This window comes from Kwoniella europaea, chromosome 1, assembly GCF_036810445.1.
Source record: "Kwoniella europaea PYCC6329 chromosome 1, complete sequence".
NCBI lineage: Eukaryota > Fungi > Basidiomycota > Tremellomycetes > Tremellales > Cryptococcaceae > Kwoniella > Kwoniella europaea.
Genome location: NC_089487.1, coordinates 3,957,282 through 3,983,591, shown reverse-complemented (window position 1 = coordinate 3,983,591; position 26,310 = coordinate 3,957,282). Strand labels below are relative to the sequence as shown.

The 26,310-nt window shown below is 45.0% G+C and overlaps 10 protein-coding genes across 10 annotated transcripts; 5 read left to right on the top strand and 5 right to left on the bottom strand.

The window, feature by feature from the left end:
* Positions 1 to 93: 93 nt before the first annotated feature.
* On the top strand, positions 94 to 3,389 carry V865_001510 (uncharacterized protein; the record flags this gene model as incomplete). The annotated part of the gene is made up of 6 exons (XM_066225328.1): positions 94 to 145; positions 324 to 484; positions 564 to 2,653; positions 2,715 to 2,875; positions 2,939 to 2,989; positions 3,055 to 3,389. The coding sequence occupies 6 exons, from the start codon at positions 94 to 96 to the stop codon at positions 3,387 to 3,389; spliced, it is 2,850 nt and encodes a 949-aa protein (XP_066081425.1).
* A 502-nt stretch (positions 3,390 to 3,891) lies between these two features.
* On the bottom strand, positions 3,892 to 5,372 carry V865_001509 (uncharacterized protein; the record flags this gene model as incomplete). Its single annotated transcript, XM_066225327.1, has 6 exons — positions 3,892 to 4,229; positions 4,353 to 4,473; positions 4,540 to 4,650; positions 4,748 to 4,864; positions 4,960 to 5,103; positions 5,175 to 5,372. 6 exons carry the CDS (start codon positions 5,370 to 5,372, stop codon positions 3,892 to 3,894), a joined length of 1,029 nt encoding a protein of 342 aa, XP_066081424.1.
* Positions 5,373 to 5,732: 360 nt separating this feature from the next.
* V865_001508 (uncharacterized protein) lies at positions 5,733 to 7,264 on the top strand (the record flags this gene model as incomplete). The annotated part of the gene is made up of 4 exons (XM_066225326.1): positions 5,733 to 5,855; positions 5,926 to 6,091; positions 6,207 to 6,407; positions 6,489 to 7,264. 4 exons carry the CDS (start codon positions 5,733 to 5,735, stop codon positions 7,262 to 7,264), a joined length of 1,266 nt encoding a protein of 421 aa, XP_066081423.1.
* A 374-nt stretch (positions 7,265 to 7,638) lies between these two features.
* V865_001507 (uncharacterized protein) lies at positions 7,639 to 12,513 on the bottom strand (the record flags this gene model as incomplete). The annotated part of the gene is made up of 19 exons (XM_066225325.1): positions 7,639 to 7,679; positions 7,761 to 7,929; positions 8,062 to 8,529; positions 8,591 to 8,818; positions 8,897 to 9,027; positions 9,103 to 9,232; positions 9,285 to 9,470; positions 9,543 to 9,643; positions 9,771 to 9,899; positions 9,959 to 10,554; positions 10,614 to 10,720; positions 10,772 to 10,876; positions 10,951 to 11,083; positions 11,137 to 11,282; positions 11,346 to 11,378; positions 11,444 to 11,539; positions 11,597 to 11,799; positions 11,874 to 12,223; positions 12,290 to 12,513. 19 exons carry the CDS (start codon positions 12,511 to 12,513, stop codon positions 7,639 to 7,641), a joined length of 3,576 nt encoding a protein of 1,191 aa, XP_066081422.1.
* Positions 12,514 to 12,796: 283 nt separating this feature from the next.
* Positions 12,797 to 14,269, top strand: V865_001506 (pre-mRNA-splicing factor CWC2; the record flags this gene model as incomplete). The annotated part of the gene is made up of 7 exons (XM_066225324.1): positions 12,797 to 12,908; positions 12,967 to 13,018; positions 13,079 to 13,195; positions 13,262 to 13,302; positions 13,366 to 13,563; positions 13,638 to 13,758; positions 13,837 to 14,269. The coding sequence occupies 7 exons, from the start codon at positions 12,797 to 12,799 to the stop codon at positions 14,267 to 14,269; spliced, it is 1,074 nt and encodes a 357-aa protein (XP_066081421.1).
* Positions 14,270 to 14,777: 508 nt separating this feature from the next.
* Positions 14,778 to 17,125, bottom strand: V865_001505 (uncharacterized protein; the record flags this gene model as incomplete). Its single annotated transcript, XM_066225323.1, has 8 exons — positions 14,778 to 16,048; positions 16,142 to 16,219; positions 16,328 to 16,402; positions 16,456 to 16,518; positions 16,579 to 16,611; positions 16,667 to 16,831; positions 16,887 to 16,919; positions 16,972 to 17,125. The coding sequence occupies 8 exons, from the start codon at positions 17,123 to 17,125 to the stop codon at positions 14,778 to 14,780; spliced, it is 1,872 nt and encodes a 623-aa protein (XP_066081420.1).
* Positions 17,126 to 18,109: 984 nt separating this feature from the next.
* V865_001504 (uncharacterized protein) lies at positions 18,110 to 19,356 on the bottom strand (the record flags this gene model as incomplete). Its single annotated transcript, XM_066225322.1, has 4 exons — positions 18,110 to 18,807; positions 18,976 to 19,023; positions 19,105 to 19,232; positions 19,280 to 19,356. 4 exons carry the CDS (start codon positions 19,354 to 19,356, stop codon positions 18,110 to 18,112), a joined length of 951 nt encoding a protein of 316 aa, XP_066081419.1.
* Positions 19,357 to 20,434: 1,078 nt separating this feature from the next.
* V865_001503 (uncharacterized protein) lies at positions 20,435 to 21,725 on the bottom strand (the record flags this gene model as incomplete). The annotated part of the gene is made up of 6 exons (XM_066225321.1): positions 20,435 to 20,500; positions 20,617 to 20,626; positions 20,710 to 20,914; positions 21,093 to 21,347; positions 21,453 to 21,522; positions 21,612 to 21,725. 6 exons carry the CDS (start codon positions 21,723 to 21,725, stop codon positions 20,435 to 20,437), a joined length of 720 nt encoding a protein of 239 aa, XP_066081418.1.
* A 448-nt stretch (positions 21,726 to 22,173) lies between these two features.
* V865_001502 (uncharacterized protein) lies at positions 22,174 to 23,486 on the top strand (the record flags this gene model as incomplete). The annotated part of the gene is made up of 5 exons (XM_066225320.1): positions 22,174 to 22,308; positions 22,371 to 22,458; positions 22,536 to 22,877; positions 22,936 to 23,005; positions 23,138 to 23,486. The coding sequence occupies 5 exons, from the start codon at positions 22,174 to 22,176 to the stop codon at positions 23,484 to 23,486; spliced, it is 984 nt and encodes a 327-aa protein (XP_066081417.1).
* Positions 23,487 to 23,690: 204 nt separating this feature from the next.
* Positions 23,691 to 26,150, top strand: V865_001501 (uncharacterized protein; the record flags this gene model as incomplete). Its single annotated transcript, XM_066225319.1, has 8 exons — positions 23,691 to 24,219; positions 24,305 to 24,417; positions 24,518 to 24,645; positions 24,760 to 25,039; positions 25,149 to 25,678; positions 25,760 to 25,885; positions 25,956 to 25,997; positions 26,063 to 26,150. 8 exons carry the CDS (start codon positions 23,691 to 23,693, stop codon positions 26,148 to 26,150), a joined length of 1,836 nt encoding a protein of 611 aa, XP_066081416.1.
* Positions 26,151 to 26,310: the final 160 nt, after the last annotated feature.

Below are 26,310 nucleotides of genomic sequence, written 5' to 3'. Positions count from 1 at the left end.
GAATATCACCCGAGCACCTACACTCCCGCTCGTTCAAGCGAGCTGAGTTATACCGGCAGACGGTAATCCGTTGCCACCCAATCAACCGTAACAATGTCGCTGGTGAGGATGGAAGAGTCGACCAACAAGGTCGAACCACCTTCTGGTGAGCTTTCACACACCTGTTTTAATCCTGGAGATAGTCCATCTCCGCCTCTAATGTACAAAATCTATCCGCTGGACTATTATGGATGAACTACAACATCCCGTCGACGGCGCTCTTTCTTCCTTTATCATGTGAATCTTCCAGTGAAGAAAAGCTGATAGACTGTGTTCCATCATAGACTGGTTCATCTCCCTGACCGACTCGCGCTCATCTCAGATCACCTATCTCACCCTTACCCAGCTGCTTACATCATCCGAGGGGAAGAAGGATTCGAAAGCGCTCATCAATGGTGGCGTTGTATTGGGAAGGAAGAGCAGTACAGCTGCACCAAAGGATGGCGTAAGTCGACTCATCCAACAGCCTACCAGCTATCAACCTTTTTCATTTACCTCATGCTGAATCACCCACCATGACATAGCGATTCGACTCTCCCATTATCTCTCGAGCTCATGCTCAACTCACCCTCACGCCCAACGGACATGTATACGTCACCGACCTCGGTTCAATGCATGGTTCTTTTATCTCATCAGCAATGCAATCAACGGTCCCACTCACCACTCACTCTCCTGTCCAAGTGATTAATGGAGATACGATTCTGCTCGGTAAGACAGTAACTTCGAACGGAACGAACCATGATCCTCTTCGACTCACTGTCATCTTCAGACACCACGAATTTGGCAAAGGGTCCACCATCCATGGAGGAAGGAAATCTATTGGCAGGATCAAATCGGAACTTGCACAAAGTAAATTCGCAGGTGTGAATGACGGGCCTAAATTGAGGAAATTGATTACGAATATCAAACCAAATCATGCCGAGATGAGAATAGCAAGCGCCGCTATTATCGCAGCTATGGCACAAGATCGGATTGACCTTCCAACATATTTGCCATCCACATCTCATGAGTCTCCACTCATTCAATCTCCCGCTGGTGACGATGACAATATCGATTTCAATGCGGACGATTCGGTCGAATTCACCTTCGAGATCAAAGCTTCCCAAGTACGATCTGGTCCAGGTTTATCTCAAGAATCAGCTATCGAGGTACAATCCTTGCGATCACAATCTCCCATCTCCGTAAGATCGGATACCAATGACTTTGAGCAAGAGAACACTGCACCTGAAGTGATCCATCGATCCAACACGTACAAGATCCCGCCATCCATCCTGTATATCAGCGAGGAAGAAGATCCTGATTCCCTTCCTAGAGGATCTTCCGATTTTGATCAACATGAGGCGGATGATGATTCGATGACAGATTACGAAGATCATGAAGATGTTGCCGAGAATCAAGGAGAAGAAGCGGACATCTTCCCAGAGAAAATTTCCACTTTACCAGGCGTGCCATTTGAAGACGATCACACCCAGTCAAGATGTGACGACGATAGTGAGATCGATGATGAAAGTGAGAATGGTGAACCTGAGATCATGGGTGTTAGAGAAGATGATGTTCAACCTCAACCACCATTACATTCAACCCCTACCAAATCGAATGCGTCAGAACCAGTAGATGATGATGAGTCTATCAACCCAGACTATCGATTCAACTCGCCTATCAATGTACCCATCATCACATCCCCTCTGGAAGGAGAAACATCCCCTCTGGGAGGAGATGATCCTGTCAAGGATTACGATGAGGAAGATGTCTCTAGACACTCTCCACCGTCTTCGCCCAATTATCGAGCTTGGTACTCCTACAGCTCTGATGAAGAGGGGGATATCCCAGATCCAGACCTTCTTCTGATGGGCGGAACATTGAATATCATCGACTTTGCTCAATCTCAAGCAGCTAGTTTACCTTCACCTGTCAGTCCCGCCTTGAGTCCTATCAATGCTACTCTTGTTGCGGTTACCGCTCCCAAGGCTCAAGACCAAATGCAAGGTGAGGATGAGGAGGATCGCTACAGTAGCTCACAAGAGGACCAAGAAGAAGAGCACGAAGAAGAGGACTTCAACGAAGATCAATCTATGGTCGAGGACGATGAGAATTACTCTGAAGAGGAAGGAGAAGACGAAGAAATCCAAATGGAAGTTTATCACAATGATGGGTCGTCTGAGCGATATGATGAATCGAATTACGATGAAGACGAATCTGAGAGAATGGACTATAGTGAAGATGGCAGAAGCTCAGTATATGACTCTGATGGTGGTCAGTCGTATGACGAAGAGAATGGGTTCGACGAAGAAGAAGAGGAGGAAGATGATGGGGAAGATGAGGAAGAGGAAGAGGGGGATGATGACGAGGATGATAATGAGGATGAAGGTAGTGAAGGGGAAGAAGAATCTGAGCGATCTGAGATCGAAGATGATGATGAAGATGAGGACGAGGATGAGGATGAGGATGAGGAAGAGGAAGTGTCTCCCATCATCAACACGGTCGGCTCACCTCATCATCCTCAAGTTGAGGTCAGTGCCGATGTGGACTCCGATATTCAACCATCCCAGGTTGGAAAGATGGAGCCGCTTGAGATCGCAAAAAAGAGTAATCAACCAGCTCAAGAAGTCGAGCAGTGAGTTGAAGGTCTTCATTATCGATCGAGATTCGCGCGCTGATGTGTATGAACCACGCAGTCACGAACACGCTCCTGATAAGACTGGCTTGAGCAAAGAGGTCAAAGAGGAAATGCTGTCTCAACACAATCAACAATGCAGTGTAGCTCAAGATCATCTGGCCTCCTTGCCTACAAGCGCTCGAGATATCGATGAGCAATCCGAGAGCAACATTGGTAAAGGTAAGTCGCAGCTTGATTGATATCCTTTCCATTGTGTTGCCAATTTTTAAACTTTGAACGTAGATGTCGATATCGAAACGCCATCGGTGGACGTGGTTGCTCGGTCCGAAGAAGGTGAGTTGCGCTCCCCATTCTACTCGTATACCATATGAAGTGACTGATGAGTTTGTTTTGTTCAGAAGCAGCTCCCACCGTGTCAGATGGTCAATTACCAATTGAAAGACCTCGAACACCTTCTTTCTCATTCAGCGACGCATCTTCCGAAGGCCCCGTCACTCCCGAGTCTACGAAGAAACGACCTCTACCAGAAGATTTCACTGTTGTCGATCACGACCATATCTCAGAAGGTGCCACAACGACATCGACGGACTTGCTTGTTCCAGCGCAAGTCAGGGATGATACCAGGCCGACCAAGAAGATCAGACGAATTGGATCGGCTATTGGATATATGGCACTTGGAGCCGCTTTGGGAGGTGCCGGTACCGTCTATGGACTCATGCAGTTCGCTCCCTAGACGATGCAGAAAGATCAGATATTCACGTGCTCTTCAACTTTCTTTTTCGCTTTTCGCTCATCTTTCTATCTACTTCTACCTTCAACCCTTCAGATTCTTTTTTTGTATCTAGCCAATTCGTTGTATTCAACTCTCTCATTTTATGTTGATATCACCCTCGCACATTCAAATTCAATCATCCTTTGTAAATACCTCAGTGGTCATCATTCCTCCGTTGTATACACTTTGTTTTAATCTTATATGTCACTTGATTTTGTATGGACCGACTCGATAAGAAGATCAAAGAATGAGAGTTCGACGTATTTGGGTAAATCGTGTCATGTTTCTATGTATATGTTTATATTTGATTTGATCGCAAGATAGTCATAAACAAAGCGGATTCATTAGACATACATACATACATATAGTCATAAATCCTAAATGACCATTTTCCCATCTATAGGCGAGATAAATTCCGCCTCCAACTTACTGTACAAACTCAACTACAGTGCAATCCAATAGATTATAAATTCGATAAAACCTTTTCTATCTCTTCTTTGCTATTCTCATCACCTATAACTTGTCTTATCTCACTCTCAACATCTATCAACTTATCTCCACCACCACCTTCCCCACCCTGTATCGTACCGGTACCACCTGTGTTGGGTATAACTTTACCTAAAGCCCAATTGAGGTATGCTGATCTACCCAATTCCCACGCTTTGGTATGTTCGTTCGTCGTGTTCTTCGCAGAAATCCCCGTACCGATGGTAGATGTAGATGGTTCGAGGGGTTTGAGTGATTCGTGTAGGGATAAGAGGGTAGGTAGAATTTGTTGAGCAGGTTTATCTAGTGGGTTCACTAGAACATACATTGGGTAGATCAATATTAGCGAACACAGCTTGAACAATTTAAGTGAGAATGGTGATAACCAAACGACATTCCTAGATTAGTGTGACAGTGGAAAAAAACTTCAAAACTCACATCCAGCAGAATCGATAACTTGTTTGATAAATCCAACTTCTGCTTTACGTTGTTTGGCTATGTTCATTCGTCTATCTAATTTCTCTTCTGCCAAATCGAGCTTGTGAGCTAATAGTCGGGCCTAGAACATCGAGACAAACTCAGTAATCATAACATCGTCGAAGAATTCCAGCGACATCCGCCTTACCTGTTCGACTTTCAATCTCATCTCATCCAAATTTCCGTCAAGGGTATCTTGACCTTTAGGTAAGTTCGCTACGTATTCGCCTCGTTGGAAATCCAATCCCTTTTGCCATGGCTATATACATATGCAGATTGCATGAATGAGCGAAAAAAAATCAACAATGAGATCCAAGTTGTCGGTTCATTCAATCTATCTATTGATATAAACTCACCAGGACGACCTCCAATTCCGGTGAAAACTCAAACGCATTTCTTAACACCCATGCAGTAAACTTGTCGAACGCTTTATCTACGTGTGATTCTAGGAGGGTCTCAAGTGCTACCAAGCCCTATCGTATGTACATCAATGTTTCAGTACTTATTTTCTTTCCTTGTCATATCAAGATGCCTGATGCATATTGGTGATGTAGAAATAAGAACTCACCGTAATCAACTCAGTCTCATATTTCGGATTATGATTCGACTTTTCCCTCGCCCAAGTTTCGATCGCACTGATGGTCACGTAGACTTGTTGACGAGCTACCTCAGATATATCATCGCATAATTTTCGAGGTTGAAAGCCGACAAGCTGTCGAATGACCAACAATCAGCTTTGAACTTCCAACGGTCCCTATCTTAGCTAGTCTATCTACCACACACCTCATGAATCAGCCTGGCTCGTTCTTCTTCATTTAGTCCCTTTCTCTCAGTGATGGCCTTGTACACGTAGCCAGGTGTGATACTCTCCGGTACGTCAGCGGGAGGTATGGCGTCGAGGGTGTGTTTACTTGAGGAAGCTACAGGGTGTGCGGCGGGTTTACGGGGTGTCTTGTTGCTGATAGACCGAGTAGGTGGCATTGTGTGATGGTTGTTCGACTTCTAAATGTGTTTGAGCTATACGATTTGGTGACAAAGCTGTTCTGAGTGGGACAGGAACATATCATTGTTGTCGTTGCTGTTGTTGTTGATGTTCTTGGTGGTGGTTGTTTATCTTTGGACGTGACTGACATTGTTATTCGAATTTGATCCCGCTGATCGAGCACAGAAACACGCGAGAGCCACATGTGAGTGAATCTCGGTAATGGCGGTCCGTGCGTCTTGGGTGACTGACTCTTCTTGGATCTCAAGGTGAAAGATGGTATACTCATAAAGAATGGACAATGAAATGTCAAGAAATCACAGCTTGACCTCATACGCCCAACCCCCAGATCTCCGAGCATGTCATACCTCTCACCATACCACCCAGATCAACCTGAACCATCGATCGCTCCATTCGACCTCTCGACCATCCCTGATGAAGATATCGACCATCCTTCGGGGAATGACGAGCTCTTGCCCAAGGTAAAGCATCCCACACCAGCGACAGACGAACCATATGCAGCCTGCTGATGACGCCAGTGCCCCGACATAGGCTTTGAAATCGCCCAAAGACAGAAGAGTGATCTTCCCTCCCTTGGTTCTGGGCTGTTCGACATTCGGATATGGTATTTACGCAGATGACGATAACGTAAAGTCGAGTTTACCTTTGAGGATAGTAAGACTGGCTATGAGATGTGGGATCAATGCTTTCGATACGTGTAAGCGAGATCTCTTCCTGAATATAAACTATCTACTATCTTTGGAGTAGGAGGTATGGTCATCCTTAGATGACCCAAGAATAAGCTTATTCTTCTTACTTGTTCAATGGAATAGCACCATGGTATCACCCATCCGAAATCGTCCTGGGACAGATATTCAAATCACTCGATTACCCAAGAGGAACCTATCATCTAATTACAAAAGTCGGCAAATACGGACCTAATTCAAGAGATCACCATTTCGATCCTGAGACAATAACGAAATCCGTTGAGAGAAGTTTGAAAAGGATGAATACTGATTATCTTGATGTTGTATGTGAGTGTCACCATCAATTTCCATCTCTATACCGGCCACCCTCATCGTTATATCCATCCTGACACATGTATATATACATAGACTTACACGATATCGAATACATCCTTCCTCTACCTTCATACTCTGGTAACCCTCTTGATTCCCTCTCCGAAATCCTCAATTCCCCCTCAACTCCAAGCAAAGAAGAACAAATTCTCCTCACCGCCATCGAGACTCTTCGATCTCTTCAAAAAGAAGGTAAAATCCTTCAAGTCGGAATAGCAGGTTACCCCTTACCAATCCTCCTACGAATCGCTCTACTGGTGTATCAAACCAGTGGAAAGGGTTTAGACGTCTTACAAACGTATTCTCATCAGACCATTCAAAACTCCTCCCTATCCTCAGGATACTTACAAGCATTTACCGAACAAGCTAAAGTCTCTCAAGTGGTTTCTGCTGCACCATTGTCAATGGGATTATTAACTTCTTCTGGTGGACCTACTTGGCATCCTGCAAGATCCTATACCAAATTATATGAAACGACTAGAAAGGTATCAGAGAGATGTAAGGAGAGTAACATGTCCATTGAAGAAGTATCATTACGATTTGGATATAGACCTTTAAAACAGACGGATGGGAAAAAAGTACCGATCGTAGTTGGATGTACGGAGTTGGAGCAATTACATTCAACATTGAGGAAATGGAAGGAAGTGAATCCTTCTTTCGTATTTGAAGAGCGGGAGAAACAACAAGAAGAGTATGAGAAGCAAGATAAAGGGAAAAGGGAATTTGAGAGAGAGTTGGAGAAGATGTTCGAAGATGAGGGGGTTAAGAATTGGAGTTGGGCTTGTCCAAGTGATCAGCAAAGGCAGGGTTAGGTTTGAGCAGGTAAGAGATGGGTAATGTGTGTGATTGACAAGGGCAAAGCTCGAGATCGACTGGATGAATTACAATGTTTCCTGTTTGAAAGACCTTCATAAAAATATTTTGGGTTCTACTGTGCATTTTGGACTATATGATAAAGATATGCATGTGAATGAATGTATTCATGTTGTTTTAAAATGAGATTAGATATGCAAGATGAATTGGGTGATTTCTTAATCTTTGAAAGATACAAATCATGTTTCTGAGATCTAAACCTCAATTTACCCCGGTCCCGTGAGATGCAATTCTGAAAGACCCGTTTTATAGATACTAACGAAGAAAATCAGACCAGAATATAAATCAGCTTTATCACAAGCAAAAGCACTCATCAGTGAAACGGAAAACTTACCAAACTAGCAGCAAAGACGACTAAACAAGGCAAATTGAAGAAATTAGCATTCGCCGATTGGTACTCTACCTTTAATCTTCCTCAGCAGTGGTAACACTCACTATCCCTCTTGATCAACGCTTGAGCAGCTTCCATCTTCTGGAACAGTTCCGCATCACCAATCACTCTCGCTGCGTCTCTGACCTCTCTGCACGTCTCGTCTAGACGCGTGATGACTCGCACGATGGTTCCTTCGGGTATATCGGTGAGTTCGGTAATCTGGTTGAATGGCTGAGAAATTTGGAAATTAGCTCAATTATCAACAGCTTTAAGTACCAGCGACGCATGAACCAAGGACATTGAAGCCGAGTGAATCCAAATAACATGGTCGAAGGTTGGAAACGAAAATATATGACCACTTACCATTCCTTTGGCCCACTCATAAACAACCTCAACCAACCCCACCTTATACTTCTCATCAAACTGATCATACTGCACACTACATTTATCCTGTTCTCTCTCAACTTGATCCGCAATCTTGTAAATGACTTCTAACCCCTGTTGGATCTTCGGTGGGATAACAGGTTGAGAGTCTGATTTCTCAACGAAAACAAAGATAGAAAGTAACGCAACGACTTCCTCAGGTTCATATTCGCTCAGGATATTCTCCAATATCAATTCCGTCAGAATCAACTCGGGAGCAGAGTTGATCTCACATGCCACTCTACCTTTCAGGAGTACCGTAGAGTTCTCATCGATGAATTGCAATTTCTTGAGAACTTCCACTCGGGAATTATAATCTGGTAATAGTTCTAGGTTCTGATCGGACAGGGATAATTTAAGGGCGACTAGTCCAGACTCGACTACTTTGCGCTCATGTAGGATCGAGTACTATACAAGAAGCATGTCAATATTCTCCATCATCGGGAAGTTTTAAGTAACAATTACTTACGTGTTCTTGGAAATCACTACATAGTTGACAGCCCAGTTTGTTCAACCTATCATGTAGAATTGCCCTTTGTCTGATCGCATCGACAAATTCGACAGCTCTGATTCTTGACCAATCGACTTCTGGTAATTCAGGAAGAGACGATAGTTCTTCATGTAAAATCGTCAAGTCGTGTAACGCTTTGTCTCGTGAATCTTTACTGCTCTTATCGACGATACCGGAATGGTCGACCTGATATATCATACGACGTCAGTCATACGTATTAGGGGACAAAATCTTGTATGCTAGATTTATGACATCTTTACTGACTTTGAGTATACGGTTCACAACGAAGGACAAACTGGTAGTATCGTAGACACCGATCTCCCATTGAGGATTAGGGAAAGAACCTTTAGGTAAGACAGGCGGCCATCGAGGAGGCACTTCGGATTCCTTGACATCTGCAACACGCATTTTCACCCATTAGCGATTGTCCCATGCAAATAAATTGTGTCAGTAGAGCAAATACTACTCGCCTTCCTTCTTTGACCTTTGGCCTGGAGTGACAAGGACCAACATCCTCCAAGCTTTCGCATCGGATTTAACTCCATCAGTTGTGAGGCTAGTCGCACTTCGAAGTAAGATCGCGAGATTCCCAGGCAGATGCTGACCAAAATGATCAGCTGTTTTCGACACTCCAAATCACAACACAGCTTACACCATTACGCAAAATCACGACTCTACCAGGGACGAATATCTTAGTTGCATTCTGAGCGTACGAAGCCTGCTTAAAGATTGATTGATTGAGTCTGACCACTTCTGAGGAGAGCTCGTAGAACGCATCAATATCCGTTTTACAGACATCGCACTCGACATTAGGCAATCTGGATAATTGCTTTTCCGCCTAATCCCCACGAAGAGTCATTAGCTAATTGACCTTTGTTCACTCTATCCAAAGACGGGAACGACCGCTTACATGAGCAATTTGTCTCTGTTGTTCTGGAGCCATTTTTTGCGTGGCGTTCTCCGAGAAACTCCTTTTGATCATCTCCTCCACTTTGAGCGCTTCCACTGCGACTGTGGGTATATTCACCAAAATGACAGTTCCGGTTGTGTCCAATATCATATTATAGGTTTGTGTATCATCGTATTGAATTTAGCTGTGATTTGGATTCAATCAAGTTGTTGATACTTCGGTAGATACCCAAGCGAATCGAATAATACTTTGACAAGCCCTCTTTCACCAGAGGTAATAATCCACCATGATGTACGCCTATACCTCTACTAAGCAAATCCCTCATCCTCAAGATTTGAGGTAAAGTCTTATCAGACCCTATTCATCGGAAGAAGCATCAGCTAAGGTGATCTTATACAACAAATCCATTTACTAACCCTTCAACCTAGTCAAAGCCCTTTCCCACGTCAAATGGACTTCACTCCTCTCTTTCGCACTATTCAGATCCATCGCACCAAGCGTCTGAGCATATTCCTCACATCTCTTCTTACTAAATACAAAATTGACAACAGGCAATAACGAATTCTTCTTGAGGTAATTGATAAGATGTGTCCAGACGTTCTGGTCCAATTGGTGACTTGCTCTTCCACCAAAGCCACCTCTCCCACCTCCTCTTCCTCCTCGAGAGGCAACAGCAGGTGCAGGCGCACCATTTCCACCCGCTCGATTCGTATGCGTACGTCCCGCCCCGATCTTCGTGAAAGGTGCATTCTTGCCCGTAGGTAGATCTTTGGCTCTGGTCGGTGCTCCTCCTCTACCACCCGTTCGTTGTACAGGTGGTAGTCCGTTAGCTTCTCGTTCCTTATCTTGTTTCCTCCTTGAAGCCTCTTGAGCACTCTTGTATCCATCACCGAGGAAATGCGATTTAGAATCTACGATCTTATGTATGTCTTTGCCGGCCCAGAGGAAATGTTCCAATGGAACAGGTCGCATAGGTGTCGAGATGACATAGATATCTTTCTTCTTGGTTCGGCTATACATCGTCGAATCAGCACAATGTATATATAGCGTGATTAGAAAATCATTGCTCACCCTACCCAATCTGCGAACTCTTTGGTATTCGGTACCGTAGCCGATAGCAATATTATATTGACATGTTCAGGTAACATGATGATCACTTCTTCCCATACGACTCCTCGCTATCCATGCACAGTAAGTATCACTCATGGGCCCTTTGTGTGAAAGCTCACCTCAGCATCGTTCACGTAATGCACTTCATCAAAAATGACAAACTCCACATCTCTGATCAGATCCGCCCCTTTGTAAAGCATACTTCGTAGAATTTCGGTGGTCATCTAAACTCGATGATGTAGTATGTATTAGCATCAAGTTCACAATAAACACATTGTTCGGCGGGAAAGTCACTCACAATCAGACAACTACCCTCCGCGTTGATCTGCACATCACCAGTCAATATACCAACAGTGGAAGGGTCGAAGGTGGTCTTGAAATCTCGGAATTTCTGATTCGATAAAGCTTTGATGGGGGATGTATATATAGCTCTACATCGTTGAATTAGCAGCAATCTCGCTTGATCCCCAAAAAAGATACTTACTTTGTCATGTGCTTCGCTGCTAATGCGATAGCATATTCCGCTACAACAGTCTTACCAGCTGAGGTATGCGCGGCAACGAACACACTATCTCCCATTTCCAATCTATATACTGCTTCTTTCTGAAAGTTATCAAGTTCGAACGGGTACTAAAAATAGGCAATTCCATATGTGATCAGCTGATATACATGTGCATCGGATGAATAGCTCACCTCTCTCGCCATTTCTGGGACAAGCTCGTTGAACTGCAAGTATTACTCATCAGCATCAAATTCCAAGATCGTTCAGCAGAAGGCGAAATGAGACGTACATTGACAAGCCGCTGATTAACATCTACCACATGTGCCCATTCCTTATGTACAGCAGCCTTGAATTGTCTTCTCGGTGGTGGAGGAGCGGGAAGTCGCTAGTGGAAGACGACATCAGCTTATTCGAGCGTACGAATAGGCAACAGAAGACATACGCCTATGGGCAATAGATCATCCACATTCTTACTACTTGGTCCTGCGTGACCGTTTGTACTGATTTCCTCCACTTCTTCATCCGCATCTTCATCTCCTAATCTAGAGATTGTTAACTGAGGTTCGAACTCCCCCTCTTTCCTCCTTCGCTTAGCTTTAGGCGCTATAGACTGTTGGCCTAGCATTTCCGCCAGGAATTTGTCGGCTGCGACGAGCCGTCACATCGGAATTAGTGAGAGGCTCATGCAGATCATCGTGAAGTAGAAGATGGTGACTCACCCCCCTCAAGCTTGATTCCCCTTCTCATCCCCGGAGCTCTAGTCTTCCACCCTTCGTCTTCGTCCTCTTCCTCCTGTTTATTCTCCTCTTCTTCAGGCTTGGCAGCGGCCTCTAATCCACCAGGTAAAAAGGGTGCATAGCTTCCCTTTCCTCTAACGAAATTCTGTAGAGCTCCTGGTGCTCGGGTTGTCGATGAGGATAATGTGGGATGAGCAGGCGGTTTGGGTGCTAGACCTTCTCGCCAATGGGTGAAAGTACCGTCTATACCCTTGTACGAAGGTGTAACGGTATGTGTTTGGTAGAGTGGTCTCAGCGTCAGAGGTGGGATCGGCAGTTCTACTGGAGGCTGACTAAAACGATCATCAACATTAGTCCGACGACTGGATCGTTGATCGACGGACGGAGGTTTCACTTACACCTGCCATCTCCAAAGCTCATCACCTTGTAAGCTCTCCACTGGAGCCAAGACTTCCTTTTCCAGCAATTCCAGAGCTCTTTCTTTGCTCAGTGGTCCATCGATCCCCAGAGCTGACGCGAGTTCTTCACTTGAGAGTGCATCGCTCGATGAAGGGTGTCCAGCTGTGTGCAACAGCTCGAGGAACGCAGCGTCGGCGAGTGACTCGTCTTCTTCTACAGACATGACGATCTTGATCTCTTCTGTCGGCTGCAAAATGGTCTATATCAAGCTGAACAGGGGATAGATGACCAAGTCAAGAATTCAATGCAATTCATCGAGAGATGTATGGATGGTTTCGTCATAGACGATTCAACCAAGAAATCGAGCATCAGGCATTTGTTACGTAAGCGGTTTGCGACCTCTCATTCGCAGATGCTCAACAACAACTTGAATGTGTTGAAAGAGCAAAGAAGTTGATCATCTGTTAGCTTACACTGTTCAAAACATCGACAATATATCAAGTAGAATGTCGACGACAGCTACAGTAGCACCCAAGAGGAAGTTGAGGCCCGCTCGAAAGCAAGTCGCCGAGGGAGAAGTAGACAAGAGCGAGACTATTCAACCGGGAAAAGAGTACAGTAAGTCACTTCGACTCCCATGAGTAAATACGTACTTGCAGCTGACTGAACCATATAGATATATGGTATAACAAGTGGGCAGGAGGGGATAAAGAAGATGCTTTGGCGAAGTGAGCTCTTACCAAATCGTCGAAGGCATGGACTTAAGCTCACGCAGATATGCTACGCAGTAAAACGTTATCTCAGACACGATGTATAATAGCTAGAGACGCTGGATATACTAGAGCGGATGCTACAGGTAACAAGTATTGTTGTTTGTTCTTCGCCAGAGGATGTTGTCCATATGGGTGAGTAATCTTTTGACCGTTTTACCCTTGTCCTGGCCGTTTCGCTGACCTGTGGTGGGTTGATAGACACGAGTGTAATTACCTTCATAGATTACCATTACCAAATCGTAAGTATCCATTACCTCAATTCCATACGTGCTCATCCGGCTGATTTTTTGAATCATTCATAGATCAGCTGCCAGACAATTCTCGAGACTGTTTCGGAAGAGAGAAACATGGTGATTACAGGGATGATATGGGTGGTGTAGGATCCTTCAATCGAGTGAATAGGACGTTATACGTTGGGAAAATACACGAAAGTCCAGATAAGAAACAAACTGAGGAGACACTCTTGAGGCATTTCGGAGAATGGGGTAAGATATTGAGATGTGAGTGCACATCTTATCAATCATTCCCATCAAATCAAAAGGCAATACTGACCACGACAATGCCAACCTAACAGGGAATATACTGTACAATCGAGGTGTAGCGTTCGTAATGTACGATTCGGAGTTGAACGCACAATTCGCAAAAGAAGCTATGGCAAATCAGAGTATGGATGGTGATGAGATATTGAACGTTAGGTAAGCTTAACAATCTTGAGGTTTTGAGATGGACCTTTGATAGAACGGAGAGCTAACCGAATCATGTGACACATGTAGATGGGCAACGGAGGATCCTAATCCTGGAGAGAAGAAAGCCGAAGCTAGGCGTATTGAAGATATGGGACAGAAAGCAATCGCAGGAATGCTAGATGAAGACTTGGTGGAAGCTGCTCAAACAGTTAGAGCATTGGAAGAAGGTGACGAACAGGATTTCTATCATATCGAACAATCGAAAGAAGAAGAAGAAATACCTGAACAGCCCAACGGAGAAGACGAAAAGGATGAAGGAAGACCAATCAAGAAAGTGAAAAATGCTAATGGAGGGTTCTTCGATGCGGACGCATTGGATAATCTGAAATTCTATGCTGAATTAGCTAAGAAGCAGGCGCTGGAGGATCAAGAAAGAGTGAAAGAGAGGAAAGTGCCAGCGAAACCCGTCGGGATGGCTTCGCTGTTAGGTGGATATGAAAGTGGAGACGACAGTGATTAGGTGAGATATGTTACTTTGTAAACAGCATAATGCAAATTTTCTCATAGTGTACTTCGGTGAATCCCATCATCCTCCATGATCCGGTCTAATGATCAGTGAGAACACGAGCGAATGCATCATCAAACCGGATAAGGCGTACTTATCTATCAACATCCATGAGGAGGGTGGTCATTCTTTGACGGATCACAGTGGTCAAGGTGAAAAGGGAGAGAGCGGAACTCTTACGATCAATTGATCCATAAGAATCCAGAAACATGCCTATGTTGCGATAAACCCATTATTTATTGATTGCACGCCATCCACTGTCTGAAGATTCCGTTCGAGCGATTTGAGATCCTGTGCCTTCTGCTTCCAAACCACTGATCTGGCTAGAAGCGGTGGCGGCTACATTCAGGGCGGACATTTCCATTGTGCCCACAGTGGTAGCACTCATTCCCGAAGCCTAGGAGCCTCTGGAATTAGGTACATATTCACCAAATCCATCTCTGATTCTCTTTCTACCTCGGGATTAACTCCTTTCTATAAGGTCTGTGGCATCTTTGAATTGTTGCCCAGAAGTGCGATAGTTTGAGTCAGCTACTCTAAGGGAGGTCAACGCCGTGCACGGTTGTGAACAGAGTCGATAAATCTTTTGAGAATTGGTATCAGTCTGCTCAACTGCGAAGTAGCGGTTTCCAGTATCATTATTAACCATGTTAAAAGCGGTTGAGCAACCTTGTAAGCTGGGGCAAGTAACGATTTGATGTCCTTGTTCACGCATAAAGTCTCGTCTGAGAGTTTTGCACTCATCGTCGTCGCACACGAAAGTTCCATACTCAACCCAGTCTGACATCGCCTTCTGATACTCAGCTGAATTCATCCATCTAAACTTTGCGTCCCGGCTGCTACTCTCCACGGGTGGTTGATTCGCTACGGTTTTCTCGCAGTTCCAGCAAGACCAGTCTTGAAACCCATCTAACATCAGGTCGAATTCGGCCTTATTATCTTTCAGGAAGGAAGTATGGTGTGAAGCGCGCCAATCCCATGGGGCATACTTGCTTCCCTGCGTTTGTGCCACGGATACACCTTGGTGTCCGGGCTGAAAGGGTATACCGGGAAGGCTAGGAGGCGGCATAAGTGACAGGGCATTGGCCTGCGGAGTCGGCGCACTCGAAGTTGCTGCTGCTGGTTCACGAGTCCTTGCTACGGTTATCTTTCGACGACAAGAGTGAACGTAAGATGCGGCATCTCGATTTGAACACGTGACGGCGAGTGTCTTGGTCGCATCATTAGCGATTTGCCACATTCTCCGAATTCTCTTTTCTCCATCTTCACCCGTGACATTCCAGACGGGCATCAGAAGACCATGCTTCCCACCCGAGCGGGCCTTTGATTTCAGGTGTCCGCATCCCGACCAACCAATGATCTCAGCCTCAGGATAAGGGTATTGTGTTTCATTAGAATGCTGAGAACATCTTGCTGTCCCTCTCTCGATCGAGGTTCGGATCAAGCTTTCGTGATCCTTAGGGGCAGATTTTCCGGACAAGAACTGCACGATCTCATCGAGCAAGAGTTGTTCCACTTTCTCTGCCGAATACTCACAGTTTGAAATGCTGCAAGATCTCGCAATCTTCTTTAAGTCTTGTATGTCCGTACAGCTGAGGGAAGAGCGTTTGAAAGAAGCATCTTTCGCCAACGACTGGTTGACAGCGCTTTCCAGCATTTCCGCTTGCTCCCGCTCGCTGTACATCGCATAAGTGTCCCATGGTGGCCTTTCTAGCCAATCTGGGTCCGGATCGCCTGCGCTCGGATTGATGGTCAGCGATGTGGACATGGCGATCCAGTCGACTGTCAAGAGTACTGGCCTGAATGAGGATTGCTAAGGACACTAACCATCGCGAAGAACGTATACTCCCGATTTCTCTCTGTTCATCAAGGGTCTTCTTTTGCGTCTTTTCGTCCCGAACGCACCTAATTTCGATACATCAGCTCTCTTGTCGATAGTCTTCCGAGAAGAGAAATCGATAGAACCACGAATTATTCTGGATAATTACCTCGGAAAAGAAAAGAATGACATACCGGGCTCCATCGTCTCGACGGTTATCCTTGGGGCGGCTGATTGCTCCTCAACATCGGCTGACAACCCTGTTCGACCTAAAGACAAGCTCAGCATAGAGCTTGAGATGCTTGAGACAGGACTGATGTACCCTCTTGCTCTTCGTCCATGATGGCGATGCCACTGTGCACTCCAGGTGTATGGAATCCGTCGTCTTGCCGTATTCAAAGATATATAAGCGAAAGATAGATGACCATACCCAGACGGAGCTCACCATCTGTCTCTTCTGGAGAAGAACCTCCAAGCACTTAACCGAAAGTCAGCTATGATTGACATCCTCAAAAGCATATGTGACAACTTACCAATTGGATAAATCTCATCATCTTGTTCTGCCTGTCTTTCAGCATCTTCTATTTCTCGGATTATTCTTTCGATCTCGAATTCTTCATCTTGTGGAGCAGTAAACCCTTTTTTGCTCGCTCTGTTTGCTGCTCGAGCTTCTCGTGCTTGAGCAATTGCCGATGGGGCTACAAGATCTTCAGCAAAATTCCCGTGCATGCAAATCCTATTGGGTTCGCTCACCTTGGACCTCAGGTTGAGGTGTTTGCCTGTCAGCTGCAATATAACATCAGATCAAATGACGACCAGAGTGCTGGGCAGTACACACCTTCAACGTATTCCCACCCTTTGAAATGCCTAGTGGGCTCGACATCTGTACCTCTTGAGTGTCTTGCATGTCCAGATACAGCGGTGGCGCTTGCTTGCGAAACAGGAGGCTGGGAAGCTTGAGCATGACTTCTTGTTATACGTTTAGGAGGCATCCTCTATCTTTCCTGCAACCAGTATAACAAGTATGTGTTACTCAATAGAGCAGTGAATATCTATGAAGAGATTCTGAACCAGTGCTGCATTTTATACCTTGATGGGCTCCACTGCCCAGCATGTTCTACCTTTCAAAGAAGATCTTTACTCAGCATGAAAGGACTTTGGCTTACTGTGAGCATGTTCACAGTCTTACGGCGAAACACCGGTGGTGCCTTCTCACCCGTAACAGATGTATGTCAAAGGATGAACGAAATATTCCGCACTGAGAAAGTACTTGGGACAAGGCATGTCACTACCTTGCAGCCCACATACGAGGGATTTGGTTTCTCTTTTCGCCATGGAGGTATTAGAGGAGCAACCGGTAAAGTTTCACTTGTGCCAACCTTTGTGTTCCATCCTACAAGGTTGTCTCTTGAGTGTAAGAGAAAGACTTCTTGGAAGACATAACTCCTTTGCTTCCTTCGTGGACCCACAATGCATACTGTAACACAACAGCATCTGGCTTGACGTGCACCAATGCTAGTGAGGGGGAATATCACCTTCGCCACTCCGCGGTCAAAGATTAGTCATAGTATACAATACGTGAAACGTCCCGGACCGCATACGATAGTGATCGAAGCATACAACAGTGCGAAATTTTGATACGCTTCTCGAGGATTTGGACGACATTAACAACCTAGAAGATCAAGACAAATGGGACATCAAGAGCATCAACACAACAATATGCAAGGCTTTCCGCGCAATTACTGTATGTGGCATTGCCAGGCCCTTGTCCGGCAAAATGCAATTGAGGTAAACTTTATTACTGTATTCTCGGCCAAACTCGATGCCAGAAAATGTATGGAATAAGCAGAGTAGATATGAGGACCAATCAAGAATTGTATTGTATGATCTGGTGAGATAAGTACCTTCCGATAGTAGGTAGATATTGCAAGTCTCCACTGTATGACCAACGAAGCGAATTCGAACAATAAAACAAATCACTTCTGTCCGTCATCTGAGGAACTGGGTACCTGGCCACGTCCCACCCACTGATCATCCGTTTCTAGGGTAGATATCATCGAACATAGGTGTGTGGGTGGATCAGAGGCAGATGTATCAGGTCCTATAGATCGGAAGAGATACAATTCTTTCCAAGATCCATCGGTCTGTTTCTCTTCCCAAATGGGGATCTTCACATCGCAGATCAGATTTTGACTTCCGAGATCTCGCATTGTATACGCTCTTTGCTCATCCTCTTCTAGATCCCAATGCTCCAACAAGATCGTATGTCCACACATCTTGAAACCCTTCAATCTGGTCTCCGGGAGATTTGACAACTCGTCTGAAGTATGGTCTTTACAGATGGATAAACCTCTTGTAGCATGGTTGAAAACGATACTTCTGTGAGCATCGCTCTCAGCATACTTGATCAATTGGTCGACAGAGAGATTTAGGGATTCCAGATCGTCATGTGAACATCCAGTGAATCTACATTTTGCCATTATATCCGCCATATACCCCGGTTGTCTTCCAAAGTCCAAAGCACTGATCGTATCTTTCAGTTCTGCATCCCAACCCTTGGACGCTCTGAGAAAATGCTTGATATTGTTGATCTTTTCATCATTCATACCTATACACTTTGTCCAATGTTCAAGGCCGGGTAGACCAAGTGATGCGGTGTCATCATCCGCTACATCTAAGTCAAGTCGCGAGTAAGCTCACACATACAGATCAGATAAGTATTAATGATTTGATCTGGAAACAAAGCTTACTGCCATGACTTTGCCCTTGAAACCCATAGAGCGATTTCTGTCAGTCACAGCCTGAGTCTGAAATAGAGTAGTGAATCAAAAGTTGCACTCACCTCGCCCCCTGACAGCGATAGTTTCAAGGCTGGCTTGTCTGTATGGTCCTGAGGATATCATAGCATAGGAGACCGAATCAATCTGATTTGCCAGCTATTTTTTTGAGCGATTGATGAGCTGAAACTTACGACTCGAGTTCCCAGCATCAGTATCTGATTCTTCCTCTACAGGAGCAAAATATCCTTTGTATCTCTCAGAAGCATTCCATCCCGATTTATCACCAGACAACGCGGGGGGCTTCGTGCTCAGAAGGGGACTGGCGCCGTAAAGCGTGTCAGATCTAGGTTTGTGCTCCCTCTTGACCTTCGAACGCCCGTACCTCGCCCGTCCGAAGGGGATCTAGGGGCGACAGGCTGTTTTCGGTCTCGTAAGGTTACCATTGTATCTCCCGGTACGCTGTATGTTGAACGATTTTCTCTGCTTAGCGGAGAGTTTGATTTAATTCACCCTTACCTTGTGAGGTTGTACCATCAGGGTTTTGTTGGGCAATCTGCCCTTTTTATACGTTTTTCTGTCTGCACAGAGTCGCAGACGACCAGCTTCGACAGTGAAGAGTGACAAGGGAAGTCCTCCAAGAGAATATATGACATGATGAGACAATGTCGGTGAGAAGCTTTTGCCTCGGTCTAGAAGTACTGTATGGGACTGGCTTCTGACATCCTTTGACGACTGACTATGATACACTTGCTGGGTTCTGACGAGAACGTCATTGGTCTATCTCAGCTTCCTTCTGTGTAAGGATTGTGATGCTACACGTCAACTCAACAGTTTCTGATGACCTAGTACGACGGATCCTACCCTCCTTTTACTTGTACCGCCTCAATCGAGAATCTAAGGGTATCGTCCTGGTGTAATGCAAAGTATTTCCACTTGTGTCCTGGACCTGGGCGGGAGGGCTGAGAGGTAGAACCGCTTTGAGATACGCCTGCGTCTAAAATTCTGTCTCCACCGAATTCGTACGCCGAATATTGGCTGCCCGCATTGTGTCGTGACTACCCGTCTTCTTCGTGACTTGCCGTGGTATGGGATCGAGCATGGTCCATCCTAGGACTTTGACCGGGGCCTCAAATTCGAGGAAAGGAGATCAGCCAGAAAACGTCACCAGGATTCTTTTGGTATGGGAAATCAAGGTATTCGTGTTACTCTATCTCCCTATCAAGGTGTGCAACGAAATTCGGAGGGATGAAGGTCCTCTGACAGGACCTCAGAAACTGCTCAATCAAAGAGATGATGGCCGAGTGGAGCTACCCATTTCACAGCTGTTGAATGTTCGAAAACGGTAGGCTACGTTGTGCAGCACCCCGATCCATTCGCTTATATAGCTAGTCAACACCGTCAACTCGGAAGGATCAGGGAATCATTCATAGCATATCGTTCTTCATCTGGTGTACATGTAATTCATCACTTCAAGAGTTCACTACTTTCATCACCTTAACTCTCATAAGATCAACCTCAACCTCAGATCTCAGCTTCGTTATAGTCGTTTCCTTTCGCACCTCTATCATCAGCTTGTTGGCCGTAGACCTAAAGATTGTGCAGAGCAAGTCAGCGTGTGATTCCAAATCAGAAGCGATGTCACTGGAGTACCCCTTCTTGAATGATAAATTAAAGCAAACGAGATACGCAAGAGGTACACTCACATTTTGGTTTCTACAAGGATCAAGTCGCAGAACAGAATCAATCAGTCACATCTTCTTGACCATAGGGTATACAGAATGCACAAATAAACTTACAATCTCCTAGCGTTCTCTTCCTCATCATCACCTTCCTTCCTATATCCAGGAGTGGAATAACCAGTTCTGATACCTTCTTTGTGGTCATCGTCATTGCCGTAGACTCCACCGGGGTTCGCATGGTTGTCATGATCGGTACCCATCTGGTTTTGTCTTGAGAAAGAAAATCCTTGGGCGTTCTTGCCGTATCCTCCTGTTGCTGTGCCTATGAGGTGATCCGGAGAGTCAATACTTATATCTTAAATACCAACATCGCTCAAAACAAATAAGGCAAATAAAACGATCCATCAACGCATAGAATATGCGAAGTAAATCACTCTACATCATAGAGTACATCCTTACGAAACAGTACATGTTATATGTAAACCGATCAAATCACTTACTATCCCCTACATCCATTCCTTCATAATCACTTTTCTTTTCAGCTTTCTTCTCCTCCAACGCTCCACCTAATCCTTGTCCGGTAACTTCTCCGAATCTTTTCCCTTCTTGATTATTACCTGTAAAACCACCTCCGAAACCTTTACCGGTGACAGCACCGAATTGACCTTCTTGTCCGAATTGTCCAGGTTGACCGGGGTTGCCTTGATGATCGAAGGATGGAGCGTCAGCTTGAGGATCACCGGTGGGTTGATCTCCTATTCATCATAACGTATATCAGCTATTACCATCTCGTTCTGACTAGCGATTCATTAGGTAGATTATGGGAAAGGCCCAGGATGGCATGAGACTGCCCAACTCACCTCCGAAAAGCTGTTGTTTCAATCCTTGTCCCTCGCCGCTGTTCAAGTATTGTCTGGCGTTATCGATGTTCTGCGATAGCACACATATAGAGTCAGAATTCCAACCATCAGCCTCGTATGCTGTCCAAATTGTCCATCAGACTATCTTGTTCCCATCACCATACCGATTCCTTTGTTCCGTTCCCTTAGAAAGGTAGTCGCAGTAGCAGGACCTTCCCTTCTCTCGATTCCTTTCTCACAAGCGGGATTGATGAGAGTACTCACTCCTTCCATGTTGATTGATTGCTGATTACTAATTATTTGCGGCTGATGTATGCAATGGTAGTGATACTGTATATATGTGTATACAGTTGGTGTGAATCGGGTTGTTGGCATTCCATTCCTTCCTCACTCTGCTCAACACGCAGTGTCACCGATGGGAATGACGTAATTAACACCTTGGTAACATCAGCTGGATGAACCATGCCATGTGAATCTGATCCCGGCGGATGCGGCAAAGATATCTTGGTAACCGGATGAGATCCAAGCGTTTAACTTACGGGGCCAAGAGAGATAAGGAGGGATCAAGCATCTTAAGCGCTCGATAGGTATGAGTATAGTATCACTTATTCAGACATATATAATCAACCAACGGACTGATTGGACTGGCATGTAGCAGAGATAGAAGCGATCATCACTTGCTAGCAATAACAACAGCAGTGCAATACCAACCACACCGACCATGCCAGATAACTTACCAATCATAGATCCCCTTCCCTACCTCCCTCCCTCTTCACTCTTACCGCAGCTGACTCCCTTATCCCCCTCCGACCTCCAACCAAGCAGGAAGCTACCGCCAAGAGGATCCATGCAGCATGTCGAGATATAGGATTCTTCTATCTTAAAGTTGACTCTTATCTGTCGAAAGAAGAGATGAAGGAGGTTTTGGAGCTGGGTAGGGAGTTCTTCCATCGACCGAGGGACGAGAAGGAAAGTATAGGTTTGGGGAAGAGTGATGGCGTGAGAGGTAAGTTTGATTATCTCCCTTTCCTATATCACACATTCTTTGAAAAAGCAATTAATCATGATTTGTTGAATCGACAGGATACCAAAAACTGCATCAAAATATAACAAAAGGCAAAGTCGATCATCACGAGGGACTAGACCTCTACGCTCCTTCACCATACACCAAATCTACCCAGGATAACGATGATCCAAAATCAAATGGAAATGGTGAAAGAAACTTCAAACCCCTGGACGGACCTAATCAATGGCCTAGTCAACCGGAACCGTTCAAACCGAAATTGGAACAGTGGATAGAGAAGATGAAAGTCCTTGGATGGGCTGTGATGCACGCCATGGCCGATGGATTGGGTATGACCTCAGAGGAATGGGGTGAGTTGGGAGGGCTGGTAGATGATAGTTTCTGGGTAATGAGGGTCATCGGTATGTCAAATTACACTCTTCCACAACTTGCTGGTATGATCTGCTTACATCCTCATAGGATATCCCCCTTTACCTAATGGTGCAGATGGTATCTCATGTGGTGAACATAAGGATTATGGATGTTTGACGTGAGTGATCTTAACGATCTATACAGCTAGGTCACCTACGCCGCTACTGCAATTCATCCCTTATGCTGTTACGTCCCCCTCTTAGTGTACGTTTTACAATGTTAGATACTGATACTGCGCACTTCCCCTCAGTCTTCTGCACGCCGACCCAATTCCATCCTCTCTCCAAGTCCTCTCAAGATCAAACCAATGGATCAACGCCGACCCCATCGAAGGGTGTATAATCGTGAACATAGGCGAGATGTGGGAAATCTGGACAGGAGGAATGTACCCATCGACTTTACATCGGGTTATACATAAATCACCCACATACAGGGTATCCATCCCATTCTTCTACGAGCCCAACTTTAATGCTAGAGTGAAATTGCTGGAAGCTGCTGAGAGGAAAGCCAAGGAGGAAGGTATAGAAGTGGAAGAGAAGGACGAAGTGGTTTATGGGGATTTCTTGTTGGGTAAAGTTAGTGGGAATTTCAAGTATTGAAGTGATTCACGTGCAGCATTACGTAAATATGAGCAACGCGTCGGGGTCATATACAAAAGTCAGAGTTTGAGTGGATGAAATGAGGAGATGCAATGATATCATGATGATGATGAGCTATCAACAGGCAGCCATGAGCATATAGTATAGCCTCGCAGATACCCCGTACATAGAGTGTGATACTACCGTCTATCGACAGAAGAAACGATGGGAGCTTCAAGCGATAGTGAAGACGACCACGAGCTACTATCTTACGGACAACCTTCATCCTCTTCAACCGACAATCATCCCCATTCACAACCACTTCTATCCAATGGTGAACCCTCTTCCTCAAGTAGATCACATCGTCATTCATCTTTTCACAGGAGATACCCAACACTTCACTATGTGGTGAAGAAATGGTGGAAACCGCTATTCGCAATATCACTTCCCTTCTTTCTCTTATTCATCTATGCCTTGATACATCCCCATGTCAAGGGTTTGCCACCATTACCGAAAGTACATTTCTCTTCTGGATCGAGCTCCGAACTCTTGCCTGAAAATGTGTATGAAGAGAAGATAGTGGAAGGATGTACATGTGGTATCACGGATGAAGGACGTAGATTGTGTGAGATTTATAATGAAGAGGGACTGAGGAATAGTAGACTGGTTCAAGGGTCTGGAGCAAGGATGAGAAGGATGTTACAGAAGGCTAGAGAGGGGGAAGCACTTAAGATTGGTGTATTGGGTGGAAGTGGTATGTCTGACCAATCTACAATCTTACAGTATCACATATCCTTAAGAGTATAAGTAATCGCTAATTCATTCGTCAACCGCTGTAGTATCCGCATGTCACGGTGTGCACCCAAGTGCAGACTACCCACAAGGTGACCCAGCTGGACCTGGATGTTATACAACACTATTGAAACAGTGGTTCGAAAACACTTTTTCAGATGTACGTTACTTCTGACATTTCCAATCCTGTCAATTATACATCGGCACCGGCAGATAAGATTATATCGAAGCTGATCATGGGTGTATCCAAATCGATTTAGGCGGATCATGAGTTCATGAATGGTGCTATAGGTGGTATGGACTCGAGCTACTACGCTTTCTGCGGTACACATCATATAGCGACAGATACAGATCTGGTAGTATTAGAATTCGATGTGAATGATCAAGCGTGAGTCGAGATTCAGATTTCAGCATAGCATACCCATCTTATCATGAATCGTCCATCGTCCATTCATCCCAAGTTCTGATGGATGCTGATTGTGCCATGCGATACATACCATAGGGATCTCCTGTATCAAGCATTTTTCGACCAACTCCTCCGAGCGTTATCAGAATTCACCACCCAACCTGCCATCTTGATACTGGGAGCATGGAGTCCTCAAGTAGCTCAGGATCAAGGATATGGTGATCCCCAAATTGTCCACGCACCCATATCGTTATACTACGACGTACCGTATATATCGATGAAGAGGTTGATGTTCAATCATTATTTGAGGTTCCCCAAATCGACCGCTGAGGCATTCTTTCAACCGGATTTGGTACATCCCAAAGCACGGGGTCATGTGAGTGAATACGAATATATCCCATGTTTTCTGATAAATCTAGCCTCTATCTTGAGATTGTCTCAAGAACGAAGGAATAATTACTGATGTTTGGCCGTTACCACTCTAGCGCATACTAGCCGATCTCCTCATATCATACCTAGAATCCGAGTTATGCATGTTAACGCACTACGGCCTGCCCGTCGTACCCTCTATATCAGAAACCATATCGACCTCCGAGCCATTCTCAAATTTCGTCGATACACCATTCCCTCTCGACACGCTACATCTGATAGATCCAATTACTCCACCGCCAGGATGGGAAGCTACCTTCGATACTGAACCATTGGAAAAATTGAAATTGGAAAATAGGAAATTCGTCTTACCTACTACACCATATTTCGTACCTCCCGTCGGGATCTTCACTCCTCTCAGAGAAGTCGTTAATCCGACGAAGGAGGATCCAAGTTCGGGTAAACATATAACGGGATTGATACAGCCTGAATTGTTCTGTGCGGATGCGAATGATAAGGAGAATCCTATGAAACCTACTTCTTCGGAGGGATGGAAACCTTTTGTGTGGAATGGGGAAAAACATTATTGGGTTTCTGATACCCCTGGAGCGAGGATTAGAGTGGAGATCAAAGTGACTGCTGGAAGGTGAGTGATGCGCTTTCTCACATTCTATCAATCCAAGTTTTGCATTAGACTGTTCTCGCTGACACTCCGATGATCTTGCAGAGTCGCTGTGTACTACTTCCGAAGTCAACATTATAATCTCGGTGATGCAAGATGTTGGGTGGATGATAATGAGAAAGGAGCGGTCCATCTGGCAGGGTATTGGAAGAAACAGTATAACGTTGCTATGTATGTGTCCAAACCATTGATCTCCTCTATCATTTCGAGTTCTATGGCTAATCTCTCATGAATAATACAGTGTCGCATATATAGATGAGAAAGTCACTCCGGGTGATCATTAGTGAGTGAATACTTTCAGTCGGTGTTTCGTATGAAAGCTGATTGATCAAATGATTTCTCGCTCAGCGTTACATGCGAAGTAGCCCAAAACACCTCGCACCCCACCAATCCCGATGCTCATCATTTCAGATTAACAGCTATAATGGCTACATAGGTAGATGGTAGAGTAGAATGGCTAGGCTTGGCCAGATCTCATGTGTAAATGTATAGTTGATTTGATGGTTTGTCATGGCATTCTTCTTGCATTGGTTTAACGTTATTGGATCAGTAGTCCAATAGACCGGGAATGTTCGGGATGGTTGTCGATCGATAGC